Source organism: Toxotes jaculatrix, chromosome 13 (assembly GCF_017976425.1).
Source record: "Toxotes jaculatrix isolate fToxJac2 chromosome 13, fToxJac2.pri, whole genome shotgun sequence".
Taxonomy (NCBI): Eukaryota; Metazoa; Chordata; class Actinopteri; family Toxotidae; genus Toxotes; species Toxotes jaculatrix.
Genome location: NC_054406.1, coordinates 17,311,525 through 17,323,627, shown reverse-complemented (window position 1 = coordinate 17,323,627; position 12,103 = coordinate 17,311,525). Strand labels below are relative to the sequence as shown.

Sequence of the window (12,103 nt, the reverse complement as noted above, 5' to 3'; positions counted from 1 at the left end):
CACGACACGCTGCGTCCCCTGATTATTCGTCTGACGTCACGCCGCCGTAAGTAGCGTAAGAAACATGGCTGCCCCCAGCGAGCTGAGACGTTTCTCTCAATTTTAAAGTTTTTGTGTTCAATTCTGAACGGTAAGTATGAAAATAGTGGTTTATAGTTATGTTATTTTGCTTTGTTTGCTGCATTTTGCCATGTTAACGCCAGTTGTGCGTAAAATAATCATATTTACACAGAACGTTACTTTGTAAAACTTATCCATGCTTGCTCAACCACGTTTGTTTTGGCAGACTTAGTCACACGTTTTTGCTCCCTCCACAGAAGTGTATTTTGTCTCGTCTAGTCAGCTAAGATATCACGTTAATAAATCACATATCATTTCGATAAATCAGTTCGTGGTGGAATACAAATACATGTGGGTGAATCTTGTGTGGGGGAAAATGCAACAGGACCCACGCCTGAAGATAAAAATAAATAAATAAATCACGTTGTAAATGAGTGTCTGCAGTTATACAATGAGAGCACGTTACTGATCTACATTGGCTTATGTTTTAACAGGTGATACATACCAAGGACAAGATGGAGAAAATCTTGCCATCTGCTGACGAAAAAGAGAGAGAGGAGGAAGAGATTGAGGAAGAGGGGGAAGAAGAAGCAGAAGAGGAAGAAGGAGACAACAATGATGAAGAGGAGGGTGGGGAAGATGAAGAAGAAAAGGGTGACAGAAATGATAAAATAATGGAAGAAGAGGAAAAGATTGCATTGCCTGCTCAACTGAAAGACAAAAAGCAGGATGATGTCTTGAACCTCAACAATGAGGTGGTGAAGATGAGGAAGGAGGTGAAGAGGGTGAGAGCTTTGATCATCAGGAAGCTGACACGACAGATTGGTGCCCTGAAGAAGAAGAAGGGGAAAGAGACGGAAATTGAGAGGAATCAGAGGAGAGCATCCAGACTGCTGGAGGAGATCCATGCCATGAAGGTGCTCGCACCAGACGTGGTAGGCTTCATAATAACTTCTGTTTATGAATTATTTTTGGAGTTCATTTTTCCTCAACATTTTCAGGACAAAGTTGAATGAGTGAAAATGTTATTTATTGTTTATCCCTGTCCAAATTGGGGAAACACTTCTTGAAATGTCTAATTGGATAATTGATTTTCCCTTTGCCAGGTGACCAAGGCAGCCTTGCAGAAGAATCTCAACTTTGAAGAGGTGTGTAAAAACCCCAAATCTTCCATTTCTGACAGGGCTGTAGCACGCATCGCTACCCACCCTCAGTTCAACAAGAAGATCGAGGACATCAAAGCTGCTGTGAAAGCCTTCAAAGAGGCGAGGATGAAGGGTGGCAAGCAGGAAGGAAAAGGAAAGGTGCAAAATAAAATTGAAAATGTAAACCTCCAGTCACCAGACAAACGGGGAGAAAGAAAGAGTGAGAAAGAAGAGAAGGACATTACAGAGCAGCTAAAGGAAATGTCAGACAACAAGGAAGGAGATGGTATCTTTAAAGACACTAAAGATTCAACTGTTGCTACACCTGAAAAGGACACAAAGAAAGTGGTTCATTCTGCTGACACTGCTGATGTTCAAACGGAAGAAAAACCAGAGTCTAAGAGTGTAAGACCAGCATCAACAAAAAGTAGTGAAGTAAAGGACAGTGTAAAAAATGAACCTCAAAGTAAAGATGCTGGAAAGAAAACCAATTCTGCTGTACTTCAGAAAAAGGAAAATGAGGAAGAGAGTGATTTAGAGTCATCAGACGAGGAAGAGAAAGAATACTTTGATGACAGCACAGAGGAACGATTCCGCAAGCAGTCCTCCCAGTCGGAGGAGAGTGATGATGACTTCTTTGTGGGAAAAGTGAGCAAATTCAAGAAGAAGAAACAAAAAAGCGTAGAAGGGGAGAAAAAGGTTGAGAAGGGGCATGATGTGAAAGGGGACTCTGCGGACAAGGTGAAAACTTCAGACAAGGTCCAGTGTGAACTTGATGAGCTGGAGTCCAGGCTGAAGTCTAAAGCGAGCTCCCTACAGTCTGTTTTCTGTTCCTCCCTCTCTGGGTCCAAGCAGAGTAGAGGTGGAGGTGCAGGCAGAGGAAGAGGTGGGGATAAATTTAGGGGGCAAAGGAATCCAAAGGGTGGCAATGGTTTAAATAGAGATTTTAGCAAACAATCCAAGTTCCAAAAACAGGTTACAGGAGCAGGAATAAATTCAGGGTCCAAGTACAGCAAGCCCTGCCCTGAGGGCAGAGGGACTGAGTCAGAGGGGAAGGGCTTTGCATCTGCTAGCAGAGGGAGGGGGCGAGGCAGAGGTGATGGTATAAGGCAAAAGACTGGGATGGGTGGAGGTGTCTTTTCCCGTCAGGCACCACAGCAGGCACTGCATCCATCCTGGGAGGCTAGTAAGAAAAGAAAGGAGCAGCAAGGACAAATCCTGGCCTTCCAGGGGAAGAAGATCAAGTTTGATGATGATGATGACTGAACATACTTTTTTGTTTTTCTGCAAATGCCAAGTACATACATATGGTTGAGTGACTCACATTTTTAGTTACCCTTGTTGTCCGGCGCACTAGTTAAATGTGAAATTTACCACTCATGATGTTCTATGGCAGTGTTTTAAAGGATGTAAACTGTTGTTTCATTCCTATGGCTAGAAGAGGGCAACAGCCTGATATTTCTTTATAAAACATCAGTAGAAATTTGTTGTTGAGATATTGGGATTCCCAAATATGGTTAAACTTCAAGCTGTGAAATGCATCACCTAGACATATAACTTTCCTGTTATAGGTTTACCATACTGAGAAACAGGGAATTTGTAAGGATGTGCCATATAGTTGTGTTAAGTGGGGATTTGGGAAGCAGTGATGTTTGATTTTATCAATTTTTTCAAATGTTTTAACTTGTACACAACTCTTTGCCTGCAACGTTCCAATGTTTGTCTGATCATTATTACCAGGAAACGTAATAAAACAGAAATGTAGCACATGAAGTAACTTTGCTATTTGTACTGTTTATTAAGGAAACGCAGAGCTATACGGCCATTGGTCAACTATAGCTGCGTCAGACGTACACGGTTGTGTGTACACAGAGTGACAGCCAATAGTAGTTTATATGCAAATAAGCTTTGAAACTGTCCCGGGGAATCTGAATTTCAAAATTATTTCTAAATGCGGTATAAATGGAGATGCTTTTAAAAATATAGAAATATAAACGGTTTGTTATATATCATACAAACGGCAAAAGAAGATAATTTGGCAGAATGTAGCAGTCGGGGCAAGATGAGAAAAGGGCTTTTTCCGGTCTCGGAGGGCTCTGACGACCCTCAGCCCTCTGCCCGGCTTGAGATAAACCAGTCCACTAAGCCCACGGACAGACTGAAGTACGCTGCACACACCCCCCGGGCCCGGGTCCTGGCAGATATGTAAGCGCAAGAGAGTCCAGGTAGGATTAATCAACCAGAGGCTAAATTTGTGTATTTAATACACCAACATAAAACTTAGAGTGGATGTAGAAAGGAGATATTACAAGTGCCTCGCCCCGCAGACACCGAGTCCGCCCTGTGCACATACATCACGGTCTGGGACTGCAGGGGACAGTAAGGAGCGCTGAAAAAGAAAATCACTGGTGCAGCCCTGCCTATCCTTCAGGACCTGCACTCTTCAAGAACCAGGAAACGGGCAGGACCATGTGCACCAAAACCACCAGACACAGGGACAGTTTCCTTGCTCATGCCATCACCCTCATAAACAGTCTATGCCTTAGCTACTCTTGTTTCTTCAGATAGTTACTACACCTGCAAATATTGTGTTGAACGAATACTCTTACACCACAACATCATTTGCATAAGTGCTCAACATTATTGTTGTTTGCATTACCACTGTACTGCACTATCTGTATATTGTGCATTGCCTATACATACTGTGTATTCGGTCTGCATATTGTCTGCATTGCTTGAGAGTCATCAATAGCCGAAACCAAACTCAGTCTGCGTCTTAACATACTTGGCCAATAAATCTGATCCTGACTACAGGCACTCGAAGGCTACCCGCCATAATAACGGAAACTCTTAGTTATTCTTCAGAATAAAGGGAGACTTTAAAGTGGCAAACCTAGGAGGAATAAAGTTAGATACTTTGCTCAAACAGTAATCATAGTTTAATTATATGGAAAGTACTAGTAGTAGAAAAAAAACCTTGTAGCAATCTTGTGCATGAGCTGGCTTTACATATAGAACAGGGCGTGTATGTTTAATTGTGAAATATTGCTACCATGGTAAGTAATGTGGGATTTGACGTGTTTTTGTTGGGAAAATGTGTTACAAATACATTAAGGGCTGGAGAAAAACATCAAGAACAACAAAACAACAATATGCTCCTTAAAACAAAAACCGTGACAGTTACTACCTGGAATTAGGCCAGTAAAAAGTCTGTATCACTGTTTATTGATACATCCTAGCATTGGCCATTATAGCTCTATGAACACTACTGTGTATTATGGTTATAATTATGTGCTACCTTAATTTCCTCACGGGGATTATATTATCATGCTCGTGCCAAAAAAAAATAAATAAATAAATAAATAAACGCTTTAATGGCGTGGTTTTATTTTGAAGGTGGAATCGTGAAGCGTGTGTTACGTTTGTGTATTTCCGGTAACTTTACGCGTGTTTTACCTTGTGTTGAGGCATCAGACCCGCGCCCGGTCGAAACATACTTTAGCAGACTTTGGTTTACGAGTGCACAGCACACATTAACAGTTATTTCTTTCCTATTGCTGAGGGAATACACAGGTAAGGAGATGACTGCATGCGGTAAAGTGTTCATTATTGCTAGAAGCAAACCACTGTTCAGGCCTTGGGTCAGCATGGGAGGGGGATGGGGAGATGTTGCTCCAACTAGCAAAACACGCTGGTGAGGGAAGCTAGCTTCTGTCCCAAACCCCAGGTAATGACAGACTTAAAACTTAACACTAAGTTACAAGTAAATACGATGGATTTATGGTAGGTTTGTAATTTATAATTATTTCAAAAGGTTTCCCTGTGAGCTACAGGATTCACTGAGATAATTGCAAACTAAAAGTATTACTGGTGCAACATTGAAATACCAAACAATTTAGATATATTTTAGGTATATATTGTTTTCTAACAAGCTGTGAAATTTATTTCAGGCAAAGAGAAGGCTGGAGCTGGAAGTTGGTGACCCGCAGGACCTTCAAGATGGTGGCAGGACTGCCAAAGCTAAAAAACCCATGGCCTGTCTGTCCCACACAGCAGAAAAGGGTAAGACTTTGTACTCTAATGACTGGTATTTAGGTTTTTCAGTTGACCAATGTGCTGGGAAAGAGAAGTGGTACAAATTGCCATAAACCAGGTGGCACTTCTGCAGTTTTTACTGTCAGTCTCCCAAACCATGGTGTAATCAAATGTTGACAGTTCACATGCAGCAAATACATGGCATAAGACCAGTGACAGATCATATTGTTGTTCCGACAGTGCGTAAAGAAGTAAACTTAATGTTGTAAACCCATTAGAATGGCTTAAGGAATCATAAAATAATTCAAAATCTCAATCCTCACTAATTTTTCCAGCTCCCGCCCCCGATCCCATAACATGCACCACCCTGCTGGAGAAGTCACGCTATGACACCTCTCTTGGCTTCCTGACACGGAGGTTTGCAGATATGCTGAGCCGCTCCTCCGACGGGGTGTTGGACCTAAACATTGTCGCCCAGGAACTCAATGCCCCCAAGAGGCGCGTCTATGATGTCACTAACGTCCTTGAGGGGATCCAGCTCATCAAAAAAAAGTCTAAAAACAACATTGAATGGTTGTAAGTATAAGCGGATTTGGTGGCGTGTGCATTTCAGAAAGGAGCTTGTCATACTAATATACACATTCTGGCAGTTTTGTCTTGCTTAATATGAATTGTTTAGAATGATTCAATATTAAAGTCAGATTTAATACTGATGTTTGTTGCTGCTTGAATGTCCTTTCACAGGGGTGGTCAACTGATTGCTCATGGAACTGAAGAGCTGAGGGCTCTCATTGAGCAGGAGAGGAAGCTGGACGAGCTGATCGAAAGCTGTACGCGGCAGGTTCACCAGATGTGTGGGGACCATCACAGTCAGAGATATCCTTTGTTTGTAAATGCAGCTTCATTTTAATCTGTGTTGTTGGAAGCAAACTTTTTTTTTGCTGGACTGGTTTGTGTAGGAGAAAAATGTTGATTTCCATCAGCAACCATGCTGTGTTTGAGGTGTTTCTGGAGCTTTTTATGTGTCCATCATTCTTCCTGCTAACAAAAAAGACATGTTTCTGCTATACAAAGGTATCAAAGACGCACATCTGAGGAGCATAAACACAAATCTCATCAGGTATTTTAATCTTCTCTTGCACACCTCATTTGTGTAATCATCAGATTTCACCAGTATCCTACTTATATTACTTATATACTTATATATGTTTTCAACTTTCAACTAACAGCTATTTTTATTATCAATCAGTCTGAATTTTCTCAATTAACTGATCATCGTTAGTTCATAAAATGACAGAAATAGTGAATAAATGCCCATCACTGGCCCAAGGTGACATCGAAAACGTCTTTCTTTGGCCAAAACTCAAAGACACTTAGTGATATATGAAAAGCAGCAAATCATCTCAGGCTGGTTGGATGGTTGAAATTTTTCACAAATTTTCTTTCAAAAATTATTGAAACAGTTAACTATTCTACACAACGTAAACATTTGGTCTGTGGTGGATTTAAAAAAATGAATCAATTCCTTGTTTTATTCTCCTTTTTTGTTGCATGCCATCCTGTTTTAGCAGTTTTTCTAATGTTAGGCAGCCTCTTATAGACAGACTGGCAGGTATGTTGGGATAAATCGTTGAGTGTGCCCTTATCTGTACACAAACACACCAGGTTGGTTATCGTCCTTGACATTACGGATAACATTTGCCTATTTGACGTATGAGGATGTTAAAAGGATCCCCAGTCTTAAAGAACAGACCGTGATTGTGATCAAAGCCCCTGCGGAGACAAAACTGGAGGTCCCACATCCAGAGGAGGTACATTTCTCAACATATAGTCAGCCGACAACATCTTTTTTTCTTCTTTTTGCTTTGGTTTTTCTGGTGTAGCATTAACTCAAATTAGCTTATGTTCTAACCAAATATTTTCAAGACACTTTTCTGGAAGTGTCTGTTGTTAAGAAAATCACCGTCTGCTTGCCCAATGTCCAGAGCCTCCAAGTGCACCTCTGCAGCACCCAGGGGCCCATCGAGGTGTTCCTCTGCTGTGATGACCCCATCCATATGGATGCCGCAGACGCCTCTGTGGGCAATGGTAGCCACTTAAGCTCGTCCGCCAATGGGAAAGAGTCCGTCCCCATCTCGCTTTTCTCGTCCTTCATCCAGGTGTCCTCCAAAGGTGAGTCTTACACTGAAAGATCCAGTGGTCTCAAACAGGTATGTGAAGGGGTACTTTACTGCCACAGAGAAGATGGCAATTACCCGTGAGCTTTTGCGTGTACAGGAACCTTATAAAAGTGTTTGGTTCTAACTCTACAGTGGGATTGCTCACTCAGTTTTTTTGGGGTATTTAAATCTTCGTTGCTCACCTTTTCTCCCCATCCCCTGTCTCCTTATCCAAACTCCCATTATTTTTCCAGACGATGCTAACAATACCTCCGGAATCAATAGTATCTACAACCCGCAGTCCAATCCAACACAACATTTATCACCGGTTTCTGTCACCCCTGTCTCCCCCATGCCCACCTCCCTCACCTCCTTCCAACCCCCCTCTGATGACCAACAGAGCTTTGTCACCCTCACTCCACCCCTGGCCTTCTCTCTTGATGGGGAGGAATACCTCCTGAGCTTGGCTGAGAATGAGGGCATCACTGACCTTTTCTCCTCTGTTGACATGGATCAATTGCCCGTGGATATGCCCCTCCACTGAGCAGCCTTTTTGGAAATTCAATAATTTTGGAGGGGATGGATATCTTCACACAAACAGGATATCACGGGGAAGCTAAATAAAAGAACAAAGCGCTGCTTTGAATGTGATTTTTTTTTTTTTTTTTTTTTACGTTTGCTTATCCTGAAAAATGTGACTGAGATTTACTGACACTCAGGTATGTGAAGGAGGATGTAACCCGAAAGCATCACATTGTGACGACCATATACTTTTAAATACCAAGTTAGATCTTCTAACTACTCACTTCTACTCGCTGTCTTTTGGATTTGAGATGATATACATGTTGTCAGACAGAACACTGTGTTTCAGAGCTTTAATCACTTACATGTGTGGATTTCCTTTTTCGAAGTTCAAACTGTGCTGTCTGAACACAGGACTTATTCTTGACCCAGCAGTGCTAGTCCCTGCAGTGATGGTCTCGAAAGACACCGTGGATCATAGTTTGCGTTGTGAACACAAAGGAACCTTCACAGCACAGCTGGAACATGTAAACATCTGTGTAGCATTATGAGTTGCTGATGTTTTCTGCATTGAAAGCAGGCCCCTGAGACTTTTCTGCTTGTGTTGGACTTTGGCAAAAGGTACCACTGCGGATGGCGTTTGTGCACACTACAACTGTATGTTTAATAATGCTGTGGTTTTTATGGTAATTCCTCGTTTTGTGTCCGAGTTTCCTCGCCACTCAGCTGCTGAATACTGATACTAATACAAGATTACACTCTGTGCCTCTTTCCAGAGGGTTAGTCCCTCATCACCTTGCACTGATACTGAAATAACCCTCACGCCTTGTGTTTCCTCCACTACTTGGGATGCACTGATCTGTTCCTGCCTCATCATACCTCAGCTCAGGTTATCAGATAGCAAGTACCCATCTGAAAACAGTGATCCCAAATTAAAAACTATATGTCACAGCGTTTTTTTTTCTAAGGTATCATGAGGCCTGGGATTGCTGTAGCTCTTAAAACTGAGTTGATGCCTCAGTATGTCTGAACGATGTAACTGGATACACTGAATTTTATAATGACACTGACAAACTGTATTTAAAGGGAATCAGTCAAGTCATAGCTGATACCCGATTCATATTGGATTGATGGATTGATTTCTGTCTGCTGTGCCAGTGAAATTACAACATAGCTCAGTCTCTGACTGGCTTTTTGCTTCATAGTTTTCTCAGGGCTCTAGGAACTTCTACTAGAGGTGCAGTTTTATATATTAGAGGCTGAATCACTCAAAACTTTATGGTGCTTCCCAAAGTTTGACATGATACTTTTTGAGTTCCTGATTTGATATCAGTGCTTTGTCCACAACATTATTGCAACACTCCTTTTATTATCAGTGGAAAGTCTTACAGTTTTCCATTTTACTGACCTTGTTTGAGACGTCAAACATCTCAGCAAGTAACTTTCTCAGGTAGCAAAACAGCTCGTCTTCACCCATGTTGCTGTTTAGAGGCATGTGTTTTGTCTATGGACAACACGCTGAAAAACCAAAAGCATTGACTTGCCTGAGAAACCTGTCCTTGATTGCAGAGAAATTTTAAGTGTGACAGTCCTTGTCAGGTGAATGCAGCTCTCGTAACATAAACAACTGTCTGTCATCAACCTTGGGGAGTGACAATACTTCTGTTGATGAATAGAGTGATTTATTGTCTGATACTGAACCCTTGTATGCCAGCTTGAGCTTCATCTCTTATGAATGCAGAAGACTTGGTTGCGCTTAACATTTGGTCAGAATCTCAAATACTATGGTCACTGCTGGGAAAAGCTTTTAGCAGTGAACTGTCAGAAATGACAAGGTTGTTTTTCTTAACATTTCTCCTAAAAACCAAGTTCAGGCAATGTGCAGAGCTCAAAGCATTAGTTATCAACAGAAAAATAATCTGCATCTATTTTGATTATTGACTATTTTAATCTTTTTTTAGGCAAAACGTCAAATATTTGCAGGTTTCAGCATCTTAAAAGTCAATAAACAACAACTAATCATCAGCTGAATCCATAAAGATCTAAGCCACTGTGAAGCACTGAATGGCTAACAGCTGTTGAAATGGAAGCTGATTGAAGAATAGCTCTGAATAACTAGCCTGTTTGTGGGAGTAATGTTACGCTGAAAACCAACACACGACAGATCTAATGTAGACTTGTGTTGTTTTACTTGCTGCTCAAAGCTTCATGTCCTGGATTTTCTTACATCCAACGAGATTTTTCCTCAGTTGATGACTGTGCACCAAGGCTGTGCCTTATGCACCTTTGTGCCTACAAGACCTTGAGGTCTAAATTGCTTTTACGTAGCTCAATTTCTTAGTTCTGGTGAAAGTACTGTATGAAACTGAAATAAATGGAGATATGCCTGGTGATATGAGCTCAGAAAGTACTTGTTCACTCATCGTCACTCATTCCCATAGTGCTTTGATAATTTCTGTCTCTGTTACTTGGACTCCAAAACAAATCACTCATTTTTTTTAACAATCACTCATGAAGGCATTTACAGTTGTTCTGTGTTCAGTTTGTTTGAAATAATGACTAGCTTTTAATCAATTTAGGAAATCATTAAGTTAATCCATTGAAGAAATTGGTCCGTTGATGTTCTCAGTTGTCTGAGGTATTGAAGTTACAGATGCAGTGTACGCCTTTATCTTTATATGTTTTTCCATAAAGCTTGATTTTCCTCTGTCCTCACACTGCAGTACTAATCTGTAATTTGACCGTGCTACACTAACCTCGAGATTGAAACACTGTTTGACCAGTTATCACTGACTGACTGACTTTATCTCTGAGATACAGATAACTTCTACATTAAGCTGTTTCTTGTTCCTCAGTTTACAGTAAAGGCCACAGTTTTGTGTAATAAGGAGATGTTTGAACAATATAAAAAATGAATAAAATGTTCCTGGTAACAAAGTTTATCTAGCATTGTTTTCAGCAGCTGTGATTGGCTGAGTGATATAATACAAGGTTGTGGGGTGTCTTGTGCTTTTTTTTTTTTTTTTTTTTTTTTTGACTGGGAGTTTACTTACTGGAATTTCAGTATTAAATTGTGACACATGCCCCTGCAAAAATGAGGATATTAATTCATTCTATCAATCATTTAAATGTATAATTGGTTAATTTTGTGTGACTTAATTGACTTATCTCATTAGTCATATTTGTTGGCCATCTAACAGTGTTGTTGTTATAAAAATCTGTAAGTCATTACAGCTACAGTAACACTAAACCGTGTCCAACTAGTTCTTGTTACGTGAGTGACAGTGACAGTTTATTCTTGTTAAAAGTTGCTTTTCAATGTTTCGTACTTGGATAGTTGTAAATGAGCATGATTATCTTTTTATTAACTACCACCAGATAGTCATTGTAAAACAACTTTAAATATTCTTTTAACTAAGTAATTCGATGGATTACAAGACAGTTTAGTTGAAAGGAAGTCAGTAATTAATGCTAGATTTTTTTAGAATAGCCTTCTAAATTCATACAGTTGCAGTTTAACAATTAAATGAGTGCATCCAAAGCATCTTACTAAATATTACAGCTTGTTTTGTTGCAGTCCCAACATGTTTCGATGCCTGTTTTGGATCCCAAACTGAAAGTCAGCGTGCAGATACTTGCGTTTTCCTAACAGTCATTATGTTTGTCATCATTTGGTGTTCACTTAGTCCACTGTGCAGTACTACATCAGTAAAATTCCAAATTTCTTTGATAACACCTCAATAACCGTCAAACTCTGTTTCACCTGCAGTGTGCAAATTGAGCTGACTCTTGTGCAGTATGTATGGAGACACTAGGAGGCAGTGTGATCCCACACAATCCCTGACCCTCGCTCACAAGCTCTGAAACTATGTGACAAAGTGTTACCCATCCCTTTGTAAGAGCTGACTGTTTATGAATTTGGTATCCAGAGGAAGTGATCACACATCCAGTCCTCAGTTAAGATGCATAAGCTCTGTGTGGCTTTGTTTTTTGCTGCCAAAACGTAATTCTAAACATATTCAAATGAATTAAATGGCTGTAGATGTGAAAGTTATAGAAAACCTTTTACACTCTTCAAGGAACTTGGATAAAAAACAAAAATAGGTTTTTCAAAAGGAACTCCAACACATGGGGTTTTGTTTCAGCCACAAAACATGACCTCATGTGCTGGTAGGGCTTCAA

The 12,103-nt window shown here is 40.6% G+C and overlaps 2 protein-coding genes across 2 annotated transcripts; both read left to right on the top strand.

Moving 5' to 3' along the window:
* Positions 1–36: 36 nt before the first annotated feature.
* Positions 37–2,972, top strand: srfbp1 (serum response factor binding protein 1). The gene is made up of 3 exons (XM_041052531.1): positions 37–130; positions 555–995; positions 1,167–2,972. The coding sequence occupies exons 2-3, from the start codon at positions 576–578 to the stop codon at positions 2,469–2,471; spliced, it is 1,725 nt and encodes a 574-aa protein (XP_040908465.1). The 5' UTR covers positions 37–130; positions 555–575; the 3' UTR covers positions 2,472–2,972.
* A 1,689-nt stretch (positions 2,973–4,661) lies between these two features.
* Positions 4,662–10,948, top strand: e2f3 (E2F transcription factor 3). Its single transcript, XM_041054209.1, has 7 exons — positions 4,662–4,778; positions 5,156–5,267; positions 5,576–5,816; positions 5,985–6,116; positions 6,937–7,051; positions 7,226–7,412; positions 7,654–10,948. Exons 2-7 carry the CDS (start codon positions 5,237–5,239, stop codon positions 7,941–7,943), a joined length of 996 nt encoding a protein of 331 aa, XP_040910143.1. The 5' UTR covers positions 4,662–4,778; positions 5,156–5,236; the 3' UTR covers positions 7,944–10,948.
* The last annotated feature ends 1,155 nt before the right edge of the window (positions 10,949–12,103 follow it).